General features: G+C 49.7%; 1 protein-coding gene across 2 annotated transcripts in view; it reads left to right on the top strand.

The window, feature by feature from the left end:
- The first annotated feature begins 13,044 nt into the window (after positions 1–13,044).
- The window catches only part of TVP23A (trans-golgi network vesicle protein 23 homolog A), a 32,137-nt gene continuing 19,032 nt past the window's right edge, over positions 13,045–26,149 (top strand). For both annotated transcript variants that reach the window (XM_079944529.1, XM_079944528.1), the window contains exon 1: positions 13,045–13,423. In XM_079944529.1, the coding sequence (XP_079800655.1) occupies positions 13,098–13,423 (326 nt within the window). In that variant the 5' untranslated portion in view covers positions 13,045–13,097. The remainder of the gene's footprint in view (positions 13,424–26,149) is intronic.

Here is a 26,149-nt window from a genome sequence, read left to right as displayed (position 1 = left end):
CAGCACCAGCTGCCTGAGTCCCAGGCCCCCATCCCACCCCCACCCCCCACTGTCCAGCTGCGGCCCTGTCCCTCTTTTCTGACGTCCACGTGGTTAGAGCAGGCACCCATGGGCGCCTGCTCTAGATAGTAGGGATTCCTTCTTCTAAGAGCGGCTAGGATGGGATGTGGCTGGCTGGGTGGAATATCGTTCACAAGGCTTGAGGAACGCTTATACCAGCTCATCCTGATTGGCTGCGTTGGTCGTGGCTTCAGCACTGCAAGTCCTACACCCCTGGAACTCCCTCAGTCCAGGCAAACTGGGTTGGTGGGTCCCTCTCGAACTCTGGCCCTAGCTTGTTCCCCACTCCCCATCTAAACCAATGCTTCCCAGCCCTGGCTCCCCTTTGGCATCACCTGGAGGATTTTTTAAAAAATGCTGCTGCCTGGGTCCCACCTTGGACCAGTTCATTCAGAATCTCAGGAATGGGGCTGGGCCTGGGGCTTGTGAAAAAATCTCTAGGGGATTCTAATGTGCCACCAGGTTGAGAGCTCCAGAACTATAGAGAATGAGGCCAAGGTTAGTTGGGGATGGATATTTGTCTTCTAGATCAGGTGGGAGCTGAGGAGTGGACAAGGACCGCTAGACAGGGGTCCATTGGCTCATTCATTCATTAATCAGTTCTGTACAGAGGACCTATCATGGGTCAGGTGCAGTCCTGGGGCTGAGATACAGGGTGGGGCAAAGAGGACAGTTAGGGCCTGCTTTCATTCTAGAGAGGGACACAGACAGCAAACAGGTCACCTGCATACTTTCTGATGAAGATGTTCAACTGAGTGATGTGTTGAGTGAACTGGGGTCTGTTGAGTGAACTGGGGTGCAGAGCTACTTAGATATTGCCTTATTTTCCTGGAGCTGCCATAACAGATTACCACCAACTGGGTGGCTTAAAACAACAGGAATGTATTCTCTCAGTTCTGGAGGCCAGGAGTCTGAGATCAAGGTGTTTGCAGAATTGGTTCCCTCTGGAGGGTCTAGGGGAGAATCTGTCCCACGCCTCTCTCCTGAATTCTGGGGGCCGCCGGCACTCCTTGGCTTGTAGGGGCATCATTCCATTCTCTGCCTCTGACTGCACATGGCATTTTCCTCTGTGTCTGTGTCATCACATAGCCTTCTTCCCTCTCTCTGTGTGTCCTCTCCTCATCTTATAAGGACACCAGTTCCTGGACCTAGGGCCCACCTGGGTAATCCAGGATGACCTTATTTCTAGATCCTTAATTACATCTGCAAATATGCCTTTTCCAAATAAGATCACATTCTCAGGTTCTAAGGGTTCGGATGTGGACATATCTTTTCTGGGGCTACAAGTCAACCTCCTACAGGTACGGTGGGCAGGGACGGCCTCTGAGGATGTGTCTTGGTGTGAATCATTCCAGAAGCCGACCCCGAGGCCAGGTTGTAGGGGGTGGCAGGAAGCACTGCTGGGAAGCAGAGAAGAGAGACCTTGAGCATCAGGTACCTGGGGCTCTGTTCTGCTGGGGACCTCCAGGATGCCGCTCAGAACCGGAGCCTCAGAGCTACCCACCCACCCAAAGGGCAAGGGCACTGGGGCATTTAGACACCAACTCTTGAAAGTCACTGGCACGGGGAGCCCTGGAGTGTTTACCACCCCACCACTGGGCCTGGTGACCTCTGGATGACAGAGAAAGCCTCCAGCAAAGAATGGAATGTGCTTTCAAGCATGGGAACCAAGAGATGCCAGTGAGTCACCAACTGTGGCTGTTCCAGGAAGTGACATTTGAGGAACCACCTGAAGGATGTAAAAGAGTTAGTCTGTGATGAGCATGTCAGGACATGTGGTGGGCATGCTAGTCACAGCAGAAGCAAGAGAAAACCCCCTGAGGCAGGGGCAAACTCCCTGCACTCTGAGAGCAGCAAGGATGGCGGTGTGGCTGCCGTAGGCCTGGGAGGGGAGGTGGCAGGAGCTGGGTGGGGATGTCCTGGGTGCAGCACGCAGAGCCCAGAGCTGAGATCTGATTTATGCAGACAATGGGAAGCCTTCGGAGAGTCTGAAGCAGGAGTCCAACAAGATCCAGTTACTGTCTGACAACAGTCTCACCTTGAGTGAAGTCCAGAGAGTGGGCTGCAGGAAGGGGGGCAAGAAGAGTAAAGCGGAGGAGCTGAGTTATGCAGGGCCCGGCTCTGTCTCACCCAGCAGCGTGGCCCCAGGCCAACACCTTCCCTTTCCTGGGCGTGAGCTTCCCATCAGAAAAGTGAGGGCGACAAGCTGGGTCTCGTCTGCTCCAGAGGGATGTTTGGTGACTCCACTGAGGTCCCGGGAGCAGAAGTACCCTGAGCACAGCTGGATGAGGGCCTCCTGCCTGTGTTGGAAGCAGAAGGAGGGGTCTTGGCACATCCCCTCAGGCAGGAGTGGTCATGCCTGGACCAATCAAGTTCAGGGTGGGTCCTTTCTCAAGGTCTCTGCTGGGTGGCTGAGATTTTCCAAAAGCGAGCTGAGTTAACATTATGAATTAAGAATGCTGTGTCCTGGAGGCACAGAGACCAAGTGAGTCTGAGAAATGAAGACTTAGTCTTCGAGGTAACCTGGCCACGTCCAATCAACCCTGGGGTTGGCTGGTCACCTCGTTCAGGGCTCTGGAAGGCAGGAGCTAAGGCTGATTATTCTCTGGAACTGGCAACATGGCGCTTACTCAATGTTCACACCTGAATGTGGAGAGTGTTGAACTGAATTCTGAGAAAGCTGTGGAACTGTAGACGCTTGGGTTTCCCCGGATGGAGTCCAAGTGTTGTTGGTCGTGTTTTAGTTAATGTCCCAAATCTCAATATGCCTGACCCCTCCTGCCTAGCAGGAGGTCCAGTCTTCCCCAAAATATCCAAGAACCCCAAGGGTGGCTACAGGTATCTGGTAATGCTGGATGCCCATTTATCAAGGGTTAACCATGTGCCAGGCACAGCGCTAAGCAGTTTACGTGAGGAAGGACTGTCGTTCCCATTTTACAGTCAAGAAGATGGGACCCCAGAGACATTAACTCACCTTGGAGAAGATGCTATAGATATCCAATGAAAGCTGTCTTCTCCATCCTCTATAAAAGTAGGATTGTAGTCAAGCACACAACTGGACCACATTTCCCAGCCTCCCTTGCATTTAGGTGTGGTCATGTGACCAATTCACTCCGGTGGCATCTCTGCCTCTTCTGCGTCCTTTAAGAGAGCGAATCTACCTCCCTCCCCCATGTCCTCTTTTCCCCTTCCACTTTCTGGGTATGGAAGACAACAAGGTCCTAGGGCATAGCAGCCATGGGATAGAAAAAGCCTGGATTCTTCCAAGTGGAGAACTGCCCTGCCAGCCTGAGCAACCACTCAGGGCCATTAAGTGAGCAGGAGACCAATTTCTATTATGTTAAGGCTCAGAAAATGTACGGTCTATTTGTTAGAGCAACCTAGCCCGGGCTAAGTTGTGGCAGAGCTGGGACTGGAACCAGATTGTCAGACTCCAGGGGTGTCAGCTCTGACTTGCAGTGGTGTATGGCCATGAGGTTTGTTCCACAAGCACTGATGCCACTGGCACGTCCAGCTTCAGTTCATTCTCCCACATCTGCTGGCCTCGACCGCCCTCAGCTGCTAGTGGGTTTAGAGTCAGGGGTACAGCGGGTGTGGTCCAGGCCAGTTCACCGCTGCCACCAGGAATCCATGGAACTGGACGGTGCACAGATGTCCCTGCTGGTTCTGCTGGCCAAGCTGACACTTCGAGCTCAAACCTTGATGTTCTCGCAGGTCAAGGCTGCCATATGCCACCAGGATACCAGATGCCCCCTGGGCACGATGTCTGTGTGCATCTCCCAGACAGCACTGCTGCCTCCTTCTTTGCGTTATGCTCCCAGCAGGTGATCCAAAGCAAACTGCCTGGACCTCCCAGGCACATTGCACACAAGAACTTAAGTGCCCAGGTGGCTGGAGTGGGGACAAATCTTGTCACCTTTTCACGTGCACCTGGAGCACCACTCCTCTCTGACTCCTGCCTGCAGTGCTGAGTCAAATTCACCACTCTAGGACCCCCATTTCCTCACTGTTATCCTCATTTCTGGCACCCCTTCCTGCCTACAGATGCTGCATTTCATGAGCTGTGGTTTCAGAGCTGGGGGTCCCATTTCTCCCAGGGCTCCTCAGCCCCTCTGTAGGTGAGGCTGGCAGGTATGAGGGCTCTGCACACCTCCACCTGCCAGTGGGGTCAGGGTACCCATGGATTGGGGGTTGGTGCATGTGTTCCACACCTGCCCCAGCAGCTCCAGTCCAGCTAAATGTGGACTGTATGTAGATAAAGGAAGGCATGGAGGTGCCAATCTACCCCAAGCAAGTGGGTGGCAGATGTGGGCTGAAGGTTCTTCTTTCAGTGCATCTGACAGATGGTGGGCACAGCAGGTGCCCATGTCCCTCAGATCCCCTTCCCACCTTCATGCCCACCAGCCTCCTTCGAGCTTTCACTCCCAACAGCACCACCTGCTCCTCCTTGCTAGAGGACAGCCCTCATGCTGCTGGAACCTGCTTTGCCTGTGTGTGCCCCGAGTCGGAAGTGCCTGGGAATTCCTGTCCCTGCTGGGGGCAGCCCTGAACCGATAGCTGATGCATGGGGGAGTATAAATACTTCCACTCCCTCCCCCAAGTAGAGATTGTGAGTGAGCCACAGTTACCTTCTATTATGGGCTGCATTGTTCCCCCCCTGCCCCCTGTCCCCAAATTCATATGTTAAAGTCCTAACCCCCAGTACCTCAGAATGTGACCTTATTTGGAAATAAAGTCGTGGCCGATGTAAATATTTAAGATGAGGTCATACCCCAGTATGAAGGGTGGGCCTTCAATCCAACATGACTGGTATCCCTATAAAAAAGGGATGGGCAGAGACCCGCTGCCTGGCACATTCCTCAGGGTCATTCATCTCTTCATTCACTTACTCACCAGACACTGGTCGAATGTCCACAGTGTGCCCAGCACTGTGCTAGGTGGACAGAATGGGCACCTGCTCTCATGGAGATAATATTCTAGTGGGGAGATGGGGAGGAGAAAGTTTGCTTAACTAATAAGAAACAAGGTAATTAAACATCATGGAAAGAGTTAGAAACAGGACAAAACATGTCTAGATCCCAGACCCTAGAAAAAGATTGAGTGGAATATGAGCTGGGGCTCAGGGAAGGCCTCTTGGAGAGAGATCTCATATTTTCAGTCCTAAGAAAACCTGGAGGGGTAGGGCACTCCTGGCAGGGGAAACAGCAGGTGCAAAGGCCCTGAGGCAGGAAGGGGGATGGGGTTGCTGGAAATCTTAGAGTCTGGCCAGTGTTACCATGATGAGTGGTGGAGAGTGAGGTGGGAAAAATCAATAGGTCCCCACCAAGCAGGGCCCACTGGGGACATCTTCTCTAGTGCGGGAGGATCCAAACTGGACCTCCAGCTGCTGGGGGAGAGACCAGCCTTATGATCTCCCCTGGGCCTGTGGGAGAGACCTGCCAAGCTCCCACTGCTCCAAGAGGAGGCCAGAGCTCAAGATGGGTAACAACTTCCACCCGCTGTCCCTGATATAGCCCTGCCATGAACCTGCCATTTCTGCCCTTGTCCCAGCCCTTGAGTGATAAGAGGCCTTCTCTGGCCTGTTTGCCGACTCCTCTACAGCCTGGCGAGATGTCAGATGGCTTTAGAGGCCAGGCCGGATGCATCAAAGCTTGGCTGTCCCTTTTGTCCCCTGGTCTGGAATTTCCCTTCTTGGGGGAGTGGCCGGCCAGCCTTTTTTTTTTTTTAGAGAAAAACTTCCTTCCGAGGGACCCTTAGGACCCCCATCAGAATCACTACTTCATCCTGATGGCCTCTTCACTACACTTGCTGGAGGGTGTCTTTGATCTGTCACTCTACACAGGGTCAGGGATCCCTGAGTTGGGGGGCAGAGTGGAGTCCCTCCTCAGCCCCATCCCTGAAGAAGGTGGCTTCCCCTGGGGAGGAGCTGTTTCCACAGTCCATGCACTGCACAAATGACACAAGTGACTGGCCTTCATCGGTGGAAATGTGCGTCTACATCCACACACACGCCTGTGTGGAGGGGCCTGTGAGTGTGGGGTTGGCACTGTCCATGGACACGTGTCTACACATACGGCTGCGTGCTCCTGAGTCTAGATATTAGTGTGCATCTGCGTCTCTGTGTGGGCCTGTGTTTGCACTGGGGTCAGAGCGTGTGGCTTCGCTAGGCCAGCTCCCCACAGCCCGCCCCCCAGGGAAGGGCAGACCAGAGCAAGGAGCAAGCTTCCGGCACAGAGAGGCAGCATCACAGGACTTCGGAGAAGGAGGCCTCAGCAGAAACGGGTGGCCAGCGGGGGTCACATGAGGGGATGAGATTGGCAGCTGCAGGAAGGATGGTGACTGTCCAGCTCCTCGTGCCAGGCGCTCAACCCGGATCAATGTGTTAATTGATCCCCACCACCCTACCAGGGAGGGGCCCATATCATGTGGGCACTGCCTTTGGGGAAACAGAGTCACACAGCAGCTAAGTCACTTGCAGACCATGCCGGGCTCTAAGCCATGCAGACTTTCTGCCTTCATCCTGACGGTAAAGGGCGGCTGGCACAGAGGGGTACGTAGTGAGTAGGCGTAGGGTGTGTGATCAGACCTGGGCCTGGGAAAGACCCTGAGCTGCCCCTGATCCCCCATCAGACAGGGGGAAGCAGCAGCCCCCAGGCCTGTCATTGCCGGGCCAGCAGCCGCTTCTCACCCTCAGCCTGGCCTTCCCACTGGTGCCTAAGGTCTGTCTGCCTGGCGCCTGGCAGTGGTCCTGCCCAAGTCGGGCTGCCAGATCTAGCAAGTAAAAATAAGGGAGCCCGGTGAAAGTGAACTTGACGTAAACCACTTTTTAGTATAAGTACATCCCATGCACTATTTGGGGCATAGTTATACTAAAATATTGTCAGCTGTTCATCTCAACTTCAGGTTTACCTGGTGTCCTCTATTGCATCTGGCAAACCTATGATTCCAGGCCAGGGTGCATCCAGGCCCACAAACCTGCCCAGCTGCCCCTGTGTCTCTCACCTTCCTGCTTCCCCGCAGAAGCGGCGCTCACTTCACAGGGCTCCTCCCACCCGAACTGGGCCCTGTCCTTCTCCACGCTGGCAGCCCCGGCAGGTGCCCAGGAAGGCAGAACAGATGGCCAAGGGGGAAAAGTGGGTCCCTCCTGTGGGCTGCCCGTGCAGCACCCATCCACCTTCCCAAGGGCAGGTGGTGCACAGGGTGAGCCCTCGATTTCTATCCAGACGGACCTCAGCTGTGCCTGGGCCTCTATTTCCCCATCTGTGAGATGGGCAGAGAATCGCTGCCCTGCGCACTCCTGGGTCCTTCACTTACCTGCTCATGCATCTCCTCTGTGCTCAAATCTAGACGCAGGGCCCCACCCTCACGGAGCTAAGATTCTAGTTCAGAGAGAATATGAATAACCAAACACAGCAAGCAAAAGGAAAGAGTTGGGAGGGACATGCAAGGTCTCTCAAGAACTCAAAACAGAGAGAGCAAAGGCATAGAGATAGTCGTTGTGTGGGATAGTAGGCAGGAGATCAGGAAGGGTGGCTTGGAGCCTGTATGTTATCAGCCCTGTGAAAAATCAGCGTGTGTACTGGGAAGCATTGATGCAGAAGAAACAGCACGTGTGAAGGCCCCGAGGAAGGAAAGACCCATGTGGGTGTTCTGATGACAGGGGGGGTCTGGCCAGCGTACAGTAGCAGAGTGAGTCTCTGAGCCAGCTGGCAGAGGGTAGCTGGTTCGGCCCTGCAAAGCCTTATGAGCCAGGGTGGGAGTTTGGGGTCCACCTGATGAGAGGGGGAAGGTGGAAGCCTCTCAGCTGAGGATGGAGACCCAGGTTTCCTGCTCCCGCCTCTGCACGGGGCAGGATACAGCTCTGGCAGCAGAGGTGGGAGGGGTGGAGTGCCCTGTGAAATCTGTGCTAAGTGGAAAGATAAGAGGACCCAGGAAAAGTCCTGTTCGTTGGGGAAGTCCTGGTCTCTCTGACAATATTCTTGTAGCAGTTTGCAGGTAAGGCCTAGCCCTTGCTATTTACCTGGCACCCAGGCTCTGTCCCAGCCCCTACCTTGCAGCAATATTTCTTTGTCAAGTCAGCTGCCATAGGGGTGGGCCGAGGTGGAGTGCCCTATTTAACAGGCTGAGAATGTGGGGTTCCCTACCCCAGGGAGGCAATAGAACACAGACTGCGGGAAGATGCAGAAGACAGTCTGGGTCCTTCACAGACACATTGCAAGAGAAGAGCTAGGGAGAGGAACCGTCTGGTTTTGAGAGATTTATCTGTGCATTAATCACTTGCAGGTTGTGGCCCTGGTAGGTATGTGACTGGAACAAACCATGGGAAATAAAAATATTTATGAAACACTTGGGAAATGAACCCTGACGGGATTTTGGATAAGATCTCTAACACTAGGGGTTATTATTCATTGTGTTAGTCATGATGATGAGATTGCAACTTTTAAAAATGGGCATATAATTCAAATACCATAAAATTCACCCTTTTAAAGTGTAACATGTGGTGACTTTTAGGATATTCCCAAAGCTGTGCGATCGTCACCACTATCTAATTCCAGAACACTTTCATCACCCGCAAAAGAAATTTTGTACTAATTAGCAATCATCCCCTAACCCCTGGCAACCATTAATCTACTTTCTGTCTCTAGGGATTTGCCAATTCTGGACATTTCGTAAAAATGGAATCAGGCAATATGTGCATACAGCTTCCTTCACTGCGCATAATGTTTGCGAGATTCATCCAGGTGTAGCAGGTATGGGCACTTCATTCCTTTTTATTGTGGAGATTATTCATTGTTTGGATAGGGTACATTTTGTTTATTTCCTCATCAGCTGACAGGCATTTGGGCTGTTTCTATCTTTGGGCTACTATGAATTATGTTGCTATGAACATTCCTGTACAAGGTTTTTTGAGAACATGTTTTCGGTTCTCTTGGGGACGTACCTAGGAGTGGAATTGCTGTGGCTTTGTTTTTTTCAAGAGTCCATTCTTAGAGCTATGTACCAAAATCTTACAGTGAAATGATAAGATGCTGGGGTTTGCTTCAAAATCATACAGAAGGAAAGAGGGAATGGATCAATGCGAAAAGATGGGCTGTATGAGTTGAGAATTTTGAATCAGGACAAGTGCATGAGGGTTTATTATGCTATTTACTTTATATTTGTTTCAATTTGGGCATAAAAATTCTTTTTAATATCAAGGCTCAGTTCAGAGTGGCTTTCCTGTCCTCCTTCTGAATTCCCAGCCCATCACTCTCTAGAATAGAAATGTAACGCGAGCCACACGCATCATAGTAAATGTGCTGGTAGCCACATTTAAAAAAGTAAAAACAGGGCAAGTTGATTTTAATTGTACTTTAACCCAATAGAGCCAAAACAGGATCATTGAAACATGTGAGCAACTTTAAAATTATATTTTACATCCTTTTTTCCTGCTAAGTCTTCAAACCTCACTGTGTATTTTATGCCGACAGAACACCGCCGTTGGTCTCGCCCCCTTTCAAAGGCTCCATAGTGACTCCTGGCTCCCAGATTGGACAGGGCAGCTTCGTTTGGGGGCACTTAATGCACTTTTCAAAAAGCTCTTGTGACTTTTTTTTTAACTTGGTTGTTTTTATCCATCTACAACTGGGATATCAGCCTAAAGAGGCCAAGCACCTTATATGTCTCACCAAGTGCTGTGTCCCTGTGTCTAGACTAGCATATCAAGCACAGAGCAGGTGAGGACTGAGTGAGTGAAGGACCCGGGAGTGTTCAGGGCAGTGAATCTCTACCCATTTCACAGATGGGGAATCAGAGGCCCAGGCACAGCTGAGGTCCATCTGGGTAGAAATCCAGGGCTCACCACGTGCACTGCCTCCCCGCTGGCAAGGTGGATGGGGATCCCGAGGGCAGCCCCTACACACCCTCCCCCTACTTACTACTTCATCTGTGCTAGCTGCCCTTGTCCTGCAGGATAAAGAGCAGAAAGTCTGCACGCAGAAAGCCAGCGTGGTCCAGCCAGGCTGACTCCTCCCGCCCCCCCAGCCATGCTCCGGGCCCCCGTGTTCAGCCATGTTAGTCCAATCCAAGTCTCTGCCTTCTGGTTCAGGGCTCCTGGGGTCCTGTCTGGGGGAGAGGGCCATGCACGGTCCTCTATTCCAGCTGCGCCGGGTACACACAGATAGGAAATGGCCAACAGAACTGAATGTGCAGCTCCTGTTCCCCCATGAAGGTGGATGTCCCTCAGCAGAAGGAATGACTGTGGCCTGAGGCTCAGGTCCTGTGTGCTGCCCAGCCCACAGGGGTTCCTTGGACCTCGAGCCCCTCTGCTGATGACCACAGCCAGTGTCACCAGGGCCACTATTTCTGAGCCCCTACTCTGAGGCAAGCTTTTCACATGTGTTTTCTCTAATCCTTGCATCATCCTTGCCAGGTGAGGGGACGTGCAGTCCCATTTTACAGGTGTGGAGACGAGACCAGAGAGGTGAAGCCCCCTGCCCAAGGCCATCCAGCCAGGGAACGGTGGAGCCACATTCGCAGCTGGGGCTGCCTGACTCCAGAGTTGACCTCCGAGGGCCGACTAGAGGCCAGTGGCTGCCTGAGCCTGGAGACCCTGCCCTTGGGTTGTTCTGGCTTCAGGGCTGGAAGCCACACTGCAGGGATCAGAGATGGCGCTGCTTCTCAAAGCTCTGTTCCCCAAGCCCCTCCTGGGCCAAGACGAGCAGAGGTGACTCGAGGCAGGTTTCAGTGGCCATGTTCAGTGGCACCAGTGTGAGGGGAGAAGGTCAGTGTTTCCTGGAAGTCTCTGAACCCAAGGATTCCCCAGGGCCCTTATTAAAAGCAGATGCCCAGGCCTGGCCCTGGAGCTTCAGAAGGCCCAGAGTGGGGCCCTGGAATATGCATTTAACCAGCAGCCCCAGGTGAAACCACTACAGCTGGTTTCGAAGCCAATGATGAATTCCCTGCAGAATCCTCGGGTGCTCTGCCCACTCGCACATTCCACAGGCTGAGCCCACAGAGGCTCAGCCAGGTGTATGGGGGAGGGAGGGCGCTTTCCCCTGGAGGCCCCGCTTTAGGCCCCAACATCTGCACCCTCAGCCTATGCCCCCCTGAGTACAGCTCAGGAGCATGTGACCTCCGCATGGTGGGAGCTGAGGCTCTTCTGAAGGTACCCCCAACCCCATGACTGAGAATGACAGTTTGTCCCCAAATGGGGCTTCCAAGGGGGCTTTCCTACCTCCTCTCCCCCTTGGGGACTCTCTAAGCCCCAACATGCCAGATACCAACAGTTGGTGATTCTCAGAGAGGAAAAGCCCCTAAATGTTCTGTAACGGCTTCTCATCTCCACCTGCCCTCTGCTGTGGCCCTTTTTCACCCCGCCCCTATTACCCCTCGCAGGCAGCTGGGGCCCAGAGGGGGAGGGGAGCTTAGGGCACCCCAGTCTCTCAGTGTGACACTCTTTTGGGCCTGGAGCCAACTTTGAGCTGGAAGAGCCAATAGGCTTTTCTAGAAAGCCAGGCTTTGGTGGTTTAGATCCTTACAGTTCAAAGGGTGGTCCAAAGGCCTGTACCATCAGCATCACCCGAGCACTTGTTAGAGCTGCAGCCTCCCAGGTTTCTCCCAGATCCCCTGACTCCTGAAGATGGCATTCCCAGGAGAAAACACTTTCCCTCCACAAAACCTGGCAGACCCTTCATGGGTTCAGGTTAGGGCATTGAGTGGGGTGCCTGACCAGGGCTCAGAACTTAGGTACATTCTTGCAGCTCTGCTCCCTACCCTTCCTCCAGGGCATACCCCAGGCGGCCACCCCTGTGGGGACCAGCAGTGGGTTAATTGTTTCAGGAGCTTGTGGACCACTAGTCCTTTTCTGGGTCACCAGGGATGGGGGAACAGGTACTTATTGTCCGTGGCAGGAGGGCAAAGGGCAGGAGTAGGGGCCTTGGCATCTAGACTCTAGGCCCTCTGTCCCTGGGTAAGTGGCCAGGAGGACGAGAGGGCAGAAAGGAGAGGAGTGAACTTGTTCTGGGCCAGGAAAAAGTTTCAGGTGGCAAGCCTTCTTTCCTGGGAAGGCCTTTACATCCAGAAACACTACTATTACTGCTAATAAAAATTATTTTGGGGGCTTCCCTGGTGGCGCAGTGGTTGAGAGTCCACCTGCCGATGCAGGGGACATGGGTTCGTGCCCCGGTCCGGGAAGATCCTACATGCCGCGGAGCAGCTGGGCCCATGAGCCATGGCCACTGAGCCCGCGCGTCTGGAGCCTGTGCTCCGCAGCGGGAGAGGCCACAACTGTGAGAGGCCTGCGTACCGCAAAAAAAAAAAAAAGAAAATTATTTTGTGCACAATATGTGTCTGGCACCACGATGCATGCAGATGTCAACTGTGGGCAGCAGTGGTACCCAAGCTGAGGCTGCAGCAGATTCGCCTGTTAAAAGGCAGAATCCCGGGCTCCACTCCAGGCCTTATGAATCTGAAGGGTTGGGCCTGGGAAACTGCTTTTAATAATGGCCCTAGGGAATTCTTGGGATTCGAGAGTTTTGGGAAACACTGACTTTCTCCAAACCCTGAAAGAGGCTTCCCAACACTGACATTCATTCATTCACCCTCTCACTCGCTCATTCGACACCTCTGGACCATCCACCTCATTCACTGACCCACCCGCTCTATTCCTCCCTGGATCACTGGTCTCGGTTCCCAAGTCCTCCTCTGAGCCCGTGTCGTCCCCTCCCTGCCTCCGCTCTGTCTTCGCCCTCCATCCTTCCACTGGGCGCCAGCTCTTTCTTTCCTAGGCGCTGTCCGCAGCGAGCCCGGGGCCGAGGGACCCTCCCAAGCCCCGCCCCCGCCCGGGCAGCAGAGCCCACCTCCCCAGCCCGCGACTGCGCTCTGGGCCCCGCGCGCCCCGCCCCCACCGGAGACCAGAGCGGAGGCCGCACCGAGGGCCTCAGGTTCCGACCCCACCGCGCCTCTAGCCGCAGCTGCCCGCCGGGCATCCCAGCCCTTCCGCAGCGAGAGGTGGAGCCGGAGGCTGGGTTGTGGGCTCCAGGTGGGCTCTGGGAGGGATGAAGCAGGTAGGGCCGCGGGGATGTGGGGATGGGAGGGTGGTGGCGAGGACGCCAGGAGCCTGCGGGAGCGCTGGGAGAAGCGGGGAGGAGGAGGAGGGATGCGGGAGCCGGGGCTTGGGCCTGCTCTGGACCCCAAATGGGCCGAAGGTGGAGAAGAGGAGGGGTCCCGCCAGCAGAGAGGGTTGGGGCCAAAGGGCCTGTGAACCGCGTAAGGGTCTTTCACCCGCCTTTGGTGTCCCCCAGGCCCTGGTGGACGATACTGAGGATGTGTCCCTGGATTTTGGCAACGAAGAGGAACTGGCGTTTCGGAAAGCCAAGATCAGGTATGCTGGGACTGGGCACTGGGCAAGCATCCCCAGAGCTGCAAATGCATTCATTCACATTCATTCATTCAGAATGTATTGAGCACCTGGTGTGTGCCAGGCATGGGGCAAGGGACACACCCTGGACAGATCAGACAAGGTCCTGCCCTCCTGGAGGCTGCAGTCTTGGGGGGAGGGGACTAACATTGAACGGGCAAACAAAGATATTAACAAGATAATTAGTGTGAGAAGAGTTGGGAAGAAAATCAACCGGATGATGAAAGAGAAAGTAATTGGGGGAGGCCAGTTGCCTTAGTGCAGCCAGGGAGGGCCTCTCTGAGGAGGTGATGTTTCGGCTGGGACCTGAATGATGAGAGGCAGCCAGCCATGCATGGGAGACTCTGCAGGAAGCCCATGCAGAAGGAACAGCAGGTTCAAGGGCCCCAGGCTGTGTTTGCAAGGTCAGAGAAAAGCCACTGTGTCTGGAGGGTAGTGGGGGAGAAGACAGGGGTTGGCAGGAGGCTGGAGAGGTGGACAAGGGCTTGAATTTTTATTCTTATCCCTGCTTCAGCTCCAGCCAGCCAGACGTAGTGTTGGCTTAAAACAACAGAGATTTATTCTCTCACAGTTCTGGAGGCTAGAAGTCCAAAATCAGTTTCACTAGGCTGAGACCAAAGTGTCTGCAGGACAACACTCCTTCTGGAGGTTCTTGGGGAAAATCTATTCTTTGCCTTTTCCAGCTTCTGATGGCCCCTTCCTCTGCCCCTCAAGGGCAGCAGTGGAGCATCTTCCAGTCTTTCTCTGTTCCATTTCATATCGCCTTTTCCTCTGTGTGAAATCTCCCTCTGCCTTCCTCTTACAGGGTTACTTGTGATTGCATTTACAGCCCACCTGGGTAATCCAGGGTAATCTCCCCATTTGAAGAGCCTTAATTTAATCACACCTGCAAAGCCCTTTTTCAGTATGTGGTAACATTCACAGCTTCCAGGGATTAGGACCCTGGATTGAGGGGCCATTATTGAGCTTATCATAATGGCCAATGATTGTTTTTAAGAAAAGACACAATAAGAGAACTGGAATGCTGGGGAATCTTCTAGAACATCTAACTGCATTATATGTTCAGTCTTTATTGAGCTCCTTCTGTATGCTCCCCTGGGCTGGTGGCTGGGGATATACAGTATACAGGACACACCCCCTGCCTCTGTGGAGTCGCCTGGTCTGGAGCAGGGATGGTCACCCTCGACACTGCTGACATTTGGGGCCAGATACCTCTTTGCTGTGGGGGCTGTCCTGTGCATTGTAGGATATTTAGCAGTAAAGCCATGGCCTTTACTGACCAGATGCCCAGTAGTATCCCACCAGTAGAGTCTGCAGACACTGCCAAACATTCCCTGGGAGGCAGACTCGCCCCGGGTTGCAAACTGTCGGTGTGGGGATGTGGGGTGTAAGCATGCCCATGGCTGTTATGATTCAGTGGGTTTTTTTGTTTTTTTTTTTGCGGTACGCGGGCCTCTCACTGTTGTGGCCTCTCCCGTTGCGGAGCACAGGCTCCGGACGCGCAGGCTCAGCAGCCATGGCTCACGGGCCCAGCCCCTCTGCGGCATGTGGGATCTTCCTGGACCGGGGCACGAACCCGTGTCCCCTGCATCGGCAGGCGGACTCTCAACCACTGCGCCACCAGGGAAGCCCTGATTCAGTGTTTTAAATGCTGTGATTGGCAAAAGCTTGGGCACTTATGCTGGTCAGGGGAGGAAGTGACAACTAAGCTGAGACCTGAAGGATGGGTAGGAGTTAACTAAGCGGGGGAGGAGCGAGGGGGGGACACATGCAAAGGCTTAGAGGTGAGGTCATGAGTTTAGGGAGCTGAGACTGCTTTAGTGGAGAGTAGTCTGAGCAGAGGCTGGGGCCACACCGGAAGGGCTTACAAGGGAAGTTCTGGAGTTGCACTGTCCATTACAACATATGGGAATGTACTACGTCTGTGCTCTCTGGTGTGGTAGCCACCAGCCACTGTGGCTGGTGAACACTTGATATGTGGCTAGTGTGACTGAGGGACAGACATTTGGATATTTAATTTTAATAGCCACATGTGGCTACTATACTGGACAGTGCAATTCTAGAGTTGGAATTTTCACAATGCAGTGACATGATCAGAATTACACAATAGACAGTGGATTGTAAGAGCAGAAGGAATCGCAAAGCAGAAGCTGGGAGCTTGGGCCAGGGCACGGGCAGGGGTGATGGAGGGAAGTGGAGGGGCCCAGAGGCACAGAAGAGGCAGAATCAGCCAGCCTCGGTGATGATCAAGATGTGGGCTGCGGATGGGAATAGTCAAGGGTGATGCCCAGGCCTCTGGCCTAGTGACCCAGGTGAAGGAGCACTTATGGGGGAAAGACATTGAGCCCAGAGTCATCTTCATTGGGTTGTGGTAGAATGTTCTAATGGCCAGGTGTGATGGGCAGCAGGGAAGAGGGGCTGGGAGCTCTGGGGGCGTCATCTGGGCTGAATGCAGAGATCGGGGAGGCAGCAGCTCATGGCTGTGTGTGTGTTTGAGAGCTGCCCATCCCAGAATCCTCTGTGCCTAATGCAGATTTCTGGTCCAGACCTGGACCTGTGTAACCAGATTCACAGGGGATGGGCATCTCTAGTTGATTCTGATGCTCAAGAAGAATATAGGGATGGCTCTAAATCCTGAGCATAAATGAAGTCACCCAGATAGCAGGATGGAAAGGACGTTCTTAACTGGGGTCTATATATGGGCTTAACAGGGTTCAGGAACCCTGTGTAAACTATTATCTAAGTTTCACATGTGTGCTGCTTTAGGAAAAGGACTCAAACTTTAATTACATTGTCAAATGGATCCATGATCCAAACAAGAATCACTAGTATCAGGTGAGAATTGTTATTTGTCAATTCCATGTTGAAATGGATTCCAGGTTGACTTTGAAGGGAGGTGAAGTGATGGAAGGGGCCCTATAACAAGAGTCTGGGATTTCAGGGCCACTTCTTCCTTTACCACTTGCTGGCTTTGTGATTTTGGACAGTGTTCACCTTGCCTTGTTGAGCCTCGACCCACCTGTATAATGGGGGTACTTGTACCATCCTGACCTCCCCACGTGGTGACTATACAATTTGTTCAGTACATATTTACCCAGCATCTGTGTACAGGTGCTAGCTAAGCCCTGGGGATAGAGACCTGGTCCCTTCCCTTCCTGTCCCTGGTTCCAGGTCAGTGAAGTGCAGTGTGGTGGGGAGAGCACCTTGCAGAATCAGTGAAGGATGTGAGTCCATAGCAGGTAGAGGAAATGTTAGGTATGCTGCCTGTGTTTTTCCCCAGTGTGCTACTTTTTTTTTTCTTTTTTACCTTTTCTTATCATAGAAAAAAAATCCCCACAACATAAAGTTTGTCATTTTAACCATTTTTTTAAGTGTTCAGTAGTGTTAAATATATTCATGTTATTGTAAAACAGATCTCCAGAACTTTTTCGTCTTGCAAATCTGAACCTCTGTCGCCATTAAACACCACCTCTCCATCCCCCCTCCCCTCAGCCCCTGGCAACCATCATTCTTCTTTCTGTCTCTCTAAACTTGACAAATTTAGATACTTCATGTAAATGGAATCTTAGAGAATATGTCTTTTTGTGACTGGCTTTTTTCACTTAACATAATATTCTCAAGGTTCATCATGTTGTATCACGTATCAGAATTTTCTTCCTTTTAAAGACTGAAAAATATTCCATTGTGTGTATAGACCACACTTTGTTCATCGATTCGTCTGTTAATGGACACTTGGGTTGCGTCCACGTTTTAGCCCTTGCAAATAGTACTGCAATGAATATAGATATGCAATTATCTCTTAAAGACCCTGCTTTCAATTCTTGATATATACCCAGAAGTGGAACCGTTGGGTCATATGATAATTCTAGTTCTAATTTTTTCTTTCTTTCTTTCTTTCTTTTTTTTTTTTTTTTTAACTTTTTGACTGTACCAAGTGGCATGTGGGATCCTCGTTCCCTGACCAGGGACTGAACCCACACCCCCTGCAGTGGGAGCTCAGAGTCTTTGACCACCAGGGAAGTCCCTAGTTTTAATTTTTTGAGGAACTTTCATACTATTTTCCATAACAATTGAACCATTTTACAATCCCAAAAGCAATGCACAGGGTTCCAATTTCTCTCCATCCTCACCAACAATTGTTACTTTCTGTTTTTTCAGAGTATCCATCTTGATGGATGTGAGGTGGTATCTCATTGTGGACTTGATTGCATTTCCCGAGTGATTAGTGATGTTGAGCATCTTTTCATGTGCATCTTTGCCATTTGTGTATCATCTTAGGAGAAATGTCTATCCAAAGTCCTTTGCCTAGTTTTTAATCAGGTTATTGGATTTTTTGTTGTTGTTCAGTTGTAGAAGTTCTTTATATATTCTGGATATTAAGCCCTTATGAAATGTATGATTTGCAAGTATTTTCTCCCATTTCATGGGTTGCCTTTCCACTCTGTTGATGGTGTCCTTTGATGCACAGAAGTTTCTAAATTTTATATAGTTCCATTTCTCTATTTTTACTTTTGTTGTCTTTGCTTTTGGTGTCATATTGTATGTGTGAGTGTATGTTTTTACTGAAATATAATTCACATATCATAAATTCACACTTTAAGATATGCAATTCAGTGTGGTTTTTGGTCTATTCACAAGGTTGTGCAATCATCGTCACTGTCTAGTTTCAGAATTGTTGATCACCCCAGATGGAAGCCCTGTACCCATTAAGCTGTCATTTCCCATTTCTCTTCCAAGCCTCTGGAAACCACTAATCTACTTTCTGGTCCTTTGAATTGGCCTATTCTGGACATTTCATGTAAATGGGATCATACAGTGTGTGGCCTTTCATCTGGCTTTTTTCACTGAGCATAATGTTTTCAAGGTTCATCCATGTTTTGGCATGTACTTCATTACTTATTACTGCTGAATAATATTTCATTGTATGGATAGAGTACATTTTTCTTATCCTTCGTAAGTTGATGGGCATTGGAGTCGGTTCTGCTTTTTGGTTCTTGTGAATAACGCTGCTGTGAACATCCACGTACAAGTTTATGTACGAACATATGTTTTCAGTTCTCTTGGGCATCAACCTAGAATCAAAACTGCTTGGCCAAATGGTAACTCTGTGTTTTAGCCATGCTGTGTTACAGACCAACTTTTAGTGAGTACTCTGGGCTTCCAGCTGCCTTGAGGAGCAGGAGAAGCCTGGACTCGAGGTCAGACGGACCCAGGTTTGGATCTTGATTCCGCCATTCCCCAGCCAACTAACGGCGGTTGTGGGTTAGATTGGCAGACAGCCTCACCAGACACAAACAGGCTTTCATATGCACCTGTTTACTTGGGTCTCTAGAAGGTTACGAGGCAGAGACACAGCATCTTCATCTCATCGAGGGACTCAGCGGCTACCCACACACACAGCTGCTTGTGCTCTGTCACTACGGGGGCTCTGTTGGGCTATCAGGGACAAGAGCCAGAGACTGTGGGTCACCTTGAGGCATAAAAGCTTCAGTTCTGTTTCCTGCCAACCTTTTCTAGGATTCTGTTCACCGAGGTCCAAGGCCTGCTTGCCAGCTCACAGATCCTCCAACCCAGGGGCAGTTCCACACCACAAGCAGGCACATTGGACACTGCCATGGGAGACCCAGATCATTCCCAGGCGGGCAGTCCTGATGTTAACCCTTCACTCACAGTGACCTTGAACCAATCAGGGCACCTCCGGATCCCCCATTTTCTCATCTGTAAAATGTGAATGATGTTAGCTCCGTCAGAGGGCTCAATTGGGTGACGAATGTATGTAACGAATCCAGCGGGACCCCTGACACCTTGTATGTCCTTCATAAATGGGACTTGCTGTCATAAGTGTACTTCAGTGTCTTGACTGTGTGGGCAGGGCTGGGGCAGAGGCATGTCCTCAGTTGCAACAGGACATCACACTGGGGTTGTCCCTGGAGCTGGAGACTGTCCCTCATATGGAAAGATTGGTTTATGCTTTCAAGGCACTGTCTTCACAAAATTCATTTGGACCCAAAGGTCGTGGTTTCCAATGGCTTCCCACCCAAAGTAGGATGATGTCCTCTTGCCCCAGGCAGAGTTATTGGATCTGATTTTGGTCTCAGTTGTCAGGGCTGGTGTATTGGCAGGGTTTGGTCAGTGTTCCATGGTTGGTCCTCATTCAGCACAGTGGGCATTAAATTGAGGGGAATGCCACTCTCTGGTGTCAGGTGCCACTGGGAGTCACATGTTAGTGGGACCAGGACCCAAGGCAGAAATCACATAGAATCAAAACTGCCCCTGCAAATCCCCATCTAGCCTGTCAAGTAGAATAACATTTTGTCTTTCAGGAAGTCACCCACCGTCCATTCATCTTCCCATGTTGGATACCAGAGCTGTTCCTCAAAATGAGCTGCAGATGAAATTGTTGGCTGCTTTTTAGGGGAAGTTAGATTGAATGAAAAACAATAGCAAACACTTACTCACCTAGCACTTACTAGGCGCAGGCACTGTTCTCAGTGTTTTACTCATAAAATTCATTTAAGCTGTATTACAAACCTATGAAGTCGATACTATGATTTTTATCAATTTCAAGATGAAAGAAATTGAGGGAAAGAGTTGAGGGATTGGCCCGACGTCACACAGTTGTGAAATTGTGGGGTGGGGATTTGAACCCTTAGATCCGGCTCTGGAGTTGCATCTTAGGTTATGCTGTGCTTAGGGGCACAGATGCTCATGCAGGGAGGGATGCTTGGGGGGACAGGCTCTGCCCTGGGAACGGCATTCTCAGGCCTTCCGTCGTGTGCTTCCTCTGAGGAGTACTTTATACTTTCCTTGTGTACGTGAGAATGTGGAATTGCCCACTCTTTAGATCAGGCTTTCTCAACCCTCGGCACTGTGATACATGGCGCTGGGTGATTCTTTGTGGGGGCTGTCCTGTGTATTGTAGGACTTCAGCGGCATCCCTGGACTTCACCTACTAGAAGCCAGTGACACTGCCTTCTACAGTCGTGACAACCAAAGAAGACTCCAGACATTGCCAAGTGAAGTCCCCTAGGGGCAAAATTGCCCCCGGTTGAGAACCCTGATTTAGATTATTCTCTTGCTCTCTCTGGGGTTTGGATTTGGAGAAATTAAATTTGCATTTGAGGGAACTCAGAGGTCTGAGACCTCTGTGTTTGACCCAAGAGAAGCTGGTGGGGCGGGGGCCAAGGAAGGAGGGGGGCAGGTGATGGTACAGATGCACCTTGGTGGCTGTCCATTATTCCCAGAAATCAACACAAGCACATCTCTAATTGCTACACACACACACACACACACACACACACACACACACACACACACACACACACACACACACACACTGTGCTACAACACACAGATAAGAATAATTTTGGTTTTTCTTTGTTGTTAGGAAGTCTGATTGCCTTGATAAGTCTGATTGCCTCTGGATCCGTCGCCCAGACCCCTGTCCCCAGTGACTTTGGGCAACAAGTCATGCTGCCCCTCTTCCCACTCTAAAATCTATTTTTAAAATATAGAAATAATGACACATAAGCAGGTCTCACCAATGGCTGATGGTTTAAATTTAAGGAAGGTTCATGATTACCAAGGAAAATAATCCACAGAATCAAGGAACTAGACAGATTTCAGTTCTCTCTTTTTTTTTTTTTTAACATCTTTATTGGGGTATAATTGCTTTACAATGGTGTGTTAGTTTCTGCTTTATAACAAAGTGAATCAGTTATACATATGTTCCCATATCTCTTCCCTCTTTTCAGTTCTCTTTGATTAGGGTGAGGGATTACATGTTTTGAAATTAACCCCTTACATCTCCAGCTGCTTTACTTCCCCTTATTTATATTTCTTGTTACCATGAAATTGATTGCATAAGCAGCGCCAGCAGTAAAGCCACCAAAGGGAGATTTCTTCTAAACTACGACCCACACAATTGGGGAAGGCATTTGGGACCAGAAGGAGACTTTGGTCAGAAGTTGGTTCCTTGATGTTCAGTATTGGAGCACAGCTGGACTGTGTGGACCTGGAGTGTTTAACTCACTCAATCATTTATTCCAGGGTTGATGCTATTGACATTTGGGGCTGGACGTTCTTTGCTGTGGAGGCCTGTCCTGGGCACTATAGGATGTTTAGCAGCATCCTGGCCTCTACCCACTAGATGCCAGTAGCAGCCCCCTAGTTGTGAAAACCAAAAATGTTTCCAGACATTGCTGGTGGGGAACCCTGAATCACTTCCATTTGAGAAGCACTGATTTATTCTTTCACTCATTCGTTTATTCATTAAGTCAACAAAACCTTTCAAAGACCTTTGCGTGCCAAACACTGTTCTAAGGGCCCCAGAGAAAACCAGACAGGCCTGGTCCTTGCCTTCATGGAGCTGACTTTCTCCTGTCACGGAGAGACGGTGAACACATAAGCAAATATCTAAACAAAGTGACATCAGAGAGTGGTAAGTGCCATGAAAAAGGGGGCCAGGGATGAGGCCCCTTTAGATTCTAGGGGAGGGTCAGAGGAGGCCTGAGGAGGTACATTATTTGGTCTGAGACCCAAATATGGAGGAGGAGCCAGGCACGGGAAGATGCACAGGAAGAGACTTCTGGCAGAGGAAACAGCAGGTGCAAAGGCCCTGTGGTGGGAGCATATTCTAGGGATTGTTGGAACCAGGCTAGGGTGTAGAAAGTGGGATAATAGGAGAGGAGACATTTGGAGATTTGTTAGGGAAAGGATGTGGGGGCTTTGAAAATTCTGATGGGAATTTGGAATTTTGTCTGCTTTGATGGGCAATCTTTGGAGAGATTTGAGCAGGGGAGAGGTATTATCTGATTGACACTTGAGAAAGCTGCCCGTGACTGCCAGGTGGCCTGTAGGGGAAGAAAAGCAGCAGGGAGATCTGTTACGGGCTGGTGGAGGGGTCAGGGTGAAAGATGCTGGTGGCCTGGACTGGCTGGACTCCAGGGACACACATGGGATCTTGGCTCAAATTGGTCTTTGTCCAAATTCTGCCAGCTGCTGGGACTTCTGAGATTGGACAGAGATGGTTGAAGGTGGTGGGTTCCAGATGCAGGTTGTGGGACATGCATTCCCAGGAGATGTCAACTTCATCAGCATCCCTCAGGAACTCAGCAAACAAAGGGCCAAAACTTCAGGGTCTGTATCCCTGAAGATTTGACTCAGTAGGTGTTGAGATGGGTGTGAAAGTGTCCTGCAACGTGATTCTGCTCTGCTCCAAGTGACTTGGCGAATTTTTCTAGGTTGTCTATTTCTGGATTAAGTAGGGAGTGTGTGTGTGTGTGTGTGTGTGTGTGTGTGTGTGTGTGTTCACCTTCATTGGAGTGGGGTTTGGTGTTGATACAAGGCTCAGCTATATCTTCTGGCAAGTGACGCTGATGACGTTTCCTCAGTAAAGACCAGCTCAATAAATTCGGGTTGGAATCCAAGGGGAAAGGCCTGGGTCTGGCCCTACTCCAGCCCTAAGGAAATTCTCTTCACACAGGGGCTCAGCCTTGGGTGTTCCACGGCCAATGACTCACTCCTGACTCATTACAGGAGTAAGGAGGCTTCCAGAATGACTCAGAAGCAGCCAGAGATCGTGTTAATGGATCCTTATTTTTTCTGGCATTATAGTACAGATGTATCTCCCCCGCAGATCGTAAAGTACTTTAGAATAGGAAGTGCAAAGGGACAGTCAGCCGACTGACTCCAAGCCTCAGACGTACTCTCTTGGGCCATGGAGGTATTTTAACTGAATGTGAATTTCTATTTAAATACTGGAACAGGTCACATTAGCAATCTGACTTTCTCAGAATAGATGAGCCACAGGGACAGAAGGCAGATTGGTGGTTGCCGGGGGCTGTGGAGAGGAAAACATGGGGAGAAACTGCCCAATTGGTATGGGGTTTTACTTTGGAATGATGGAAATGTTTTGGAACGACAGTGTGAAGTATTAAATGCCGCTGAATTCTTCACTTTAAAATGGTTAATTTTATGTGATGTGAATTTCACCTCGATACATTTTTTGTTGTATTATTTTTAAATATTACATTTAAATATTTAACATATTAAATTAAAATATTTAAATATCTTTAAATATTTTAAAGTATTAAAAAATACTTTAGACCTTATATTTTTGGAACAGTTTTAAGTTCACAGCAAAATTAAGGGGAAGGGACAGAGATTTCTCATATACCCTCCTCCCCGCCTCCCACAAATAGCTTCCCTCATTATCAACATCCCCTGCCAGAGGAAACATTTGCTACAATTGATGAACCTACATTGACACGTCACCATCACCCAAAGTCCATAGTTTACATTAGGGTTCACTCTTGGTGGTGTACCTTGGTGGTTTGGACAAATATAATAACATGTCTCCACCATCACAGTATCATACAGAATAGTTTCACTGCCCCCCAAAAACCTGTTCACTCCCTCCCTCCACCCTAATCCCTGATCTTTTTACTGCCACCATAGTTTTGCCTTTTCTAGAATGGCATGTAGTTGGAATCATACAGTATGCAGCTTTTTCAGAGTGGCTTCTTTCACTTAGTAATATGCAATTAAATCTTTTTTTTTTAACTTTACTCTGGATTGCTGACTTCTTGTGAATGGCTGTTAGATTTGGAAGGGTGGACCTGTCCCTTCAGGGTGAGCCCCAGCTCTCACCCGACGAGCTGACTTATTTCCTACCCCAGCTCAGCCCTCTAAGTACCTTGAGTTTGCAGCACCCCCATCGCCACCCCTCAAGGACAATGGGGAAGAAACAACAATACTCCAACAATAGCATTTCTACTAGGCTTTCCAGAGGCGCAAGAAGCTTTGAGTTGGAATTTCTAATGCTGTAGTTTTCTCCGCAAACCTCTTGAGGTTGATTGAGGGGCCTGTTTGCGGTAGCCCGGCCTTGGGGGTCAGGCTGTACATGGCCATCCTAGCCCACTTACCCTGAGCCCCCGTGTTCCTGCTCATCCCCTGGCCTTTTATATGCTTCACTCTCTGCTGCCTAAATTTGTCCTTTAGATCTTAAAATATTTTTTGTGTGTGTCCAAATCCCTATTATCTTTTTACAAAATTAAAAAAAAATTTTATTGAAGTATAGTTGGTTTACAATGTTGTGTTAGTTTCAGGTGTAAAGCAAAGTGATTCAGTTATACTATATATGTGTGTGTGTGTATATGTGTGTGTGTATATATATATGTATATTCTTTTTCAGATTCTTTTCCCTTATAGGTTATTACAAAATATTGAGTACAGTTCCCTGTGCTATACAGTAGGTCCTTATTAGTTATCTATTTTATATATAGTAGTGTGTATATGTTAATCCCAAACTCCTAATTTAACCTGATCTTAAAGTATTTTTTAAAAATTCATTTATTTTTAATTGAGATATAATTCATATACCATAGCATTTACCACTTTAAAGGCTACAATTCAGTGGCCTTTGGTATATTCCAAAGGTTGTGCAACCATCATTACTGTCTAATTCCAGAATGTTTTCATCACCTGCAAAAGAAACCCCATGTCCTTTAGATCTTCATCCTCATCACTAAGAACCATCCCCTACTCTGAGCTAGGTGCCCCTCCTGTCAGCCCCAAGTGCCCCCGTGTCTACCCCAGCCTGGTGGCCAGCTGTTGTGCCCACCTCTTGGGTTTGCTAAAATGTCACGAAATAGCCAAGAGCCTTGTGGATACCCTGCCCTCATAACTAAAGGATTAGCACCTGGAATAGCAGGGGCAGCTGGGGGCACCCTGCACCACTGTCCATTCTGACAGGATAGTGGCCATGCCATGTTGAATATTTTGATCATGACTCTGCTTACCCCATTAATGACACCTTTCAGACTGAGTTGAAATTGCCCATTTGCACATATATACAATGGAATATTACTCAGCCATAATAAGAAACGAAATTGAGTTATTTGTAGTGAGGTGGATGGACCTAGAGTCTGTCATACAGAGTGAAGTAAGTCAGAAAGAGAAAAACAAATACCATATGCTAACACATATATGGAATCAAAAAAAAAGGAAAAAGTTCTGATGAACCTAGGGGCAAGACAGGAATAAAGACGCAGACGTAGAGAATGGACTTGACACGGGGAGGGGGAAGGGTAAGCTGGGATGAAGTGAGAGAGTGGCATGGACATATATACACTACTAAATGTAAAATTGATAGCTAGTGGGAAGCAGCCGCATAGCACAGGGAGATCAGCTCGGTGCTTTGTGTCCACCTAGAGGGGTGGGATAGGGAGGGTGGAAACGCAAGAGGGAGGGGATGTGGGGATATATGTATATGTATAGCTGACTCACTTTGTGATACAGCAGAAACTAACACACCATTGTAAAGCAATTATACTCCAGTAAAGATGTTGGGGAAAAAAAAAAGAAATTTCCCATTTGCTTCCCTCCCCCACATGCCCCCCACCCCAGTGATGTTCATGAGGGCAGGACTTGGTGCATTTGGTTCACTGTACTTCGCTTGGATCTGGCATGGTGCTTGGTAAATAATAGGTGTTCAATAAACGTGGTGCCGTTGCTCTAGGCCCAATTTCTCAAACTGCCTTATTTCTTAAGCAATTTTGAAAATCAGTTTAAAGCATCTATAATTAAGTTGACTATGAACTTAATTTTATGTTGTTGGACAATTTAAACTGCAATTTCCATTTTAGTCATCACTTTGAATATCGAATTATCCTGCAAACGATAAACACA

The sequence above is a fragment of the Stenella coeruleoalba genome (assembly GCF_951394435.1).
Source record: "Stenella coeruleoalba genome assembly, chromosome: 15".
NCBI classification, from domain to species: domain Eukaryota; kingdom Metazoa; phylum Chordata; class Mammalia; order Artiodactyla; family Delphinidae; genus Stenella; species Stenella coeruleoalba.
This window is presented reverse-complemented; position numbering and strand designations above follow the sequence as displayed.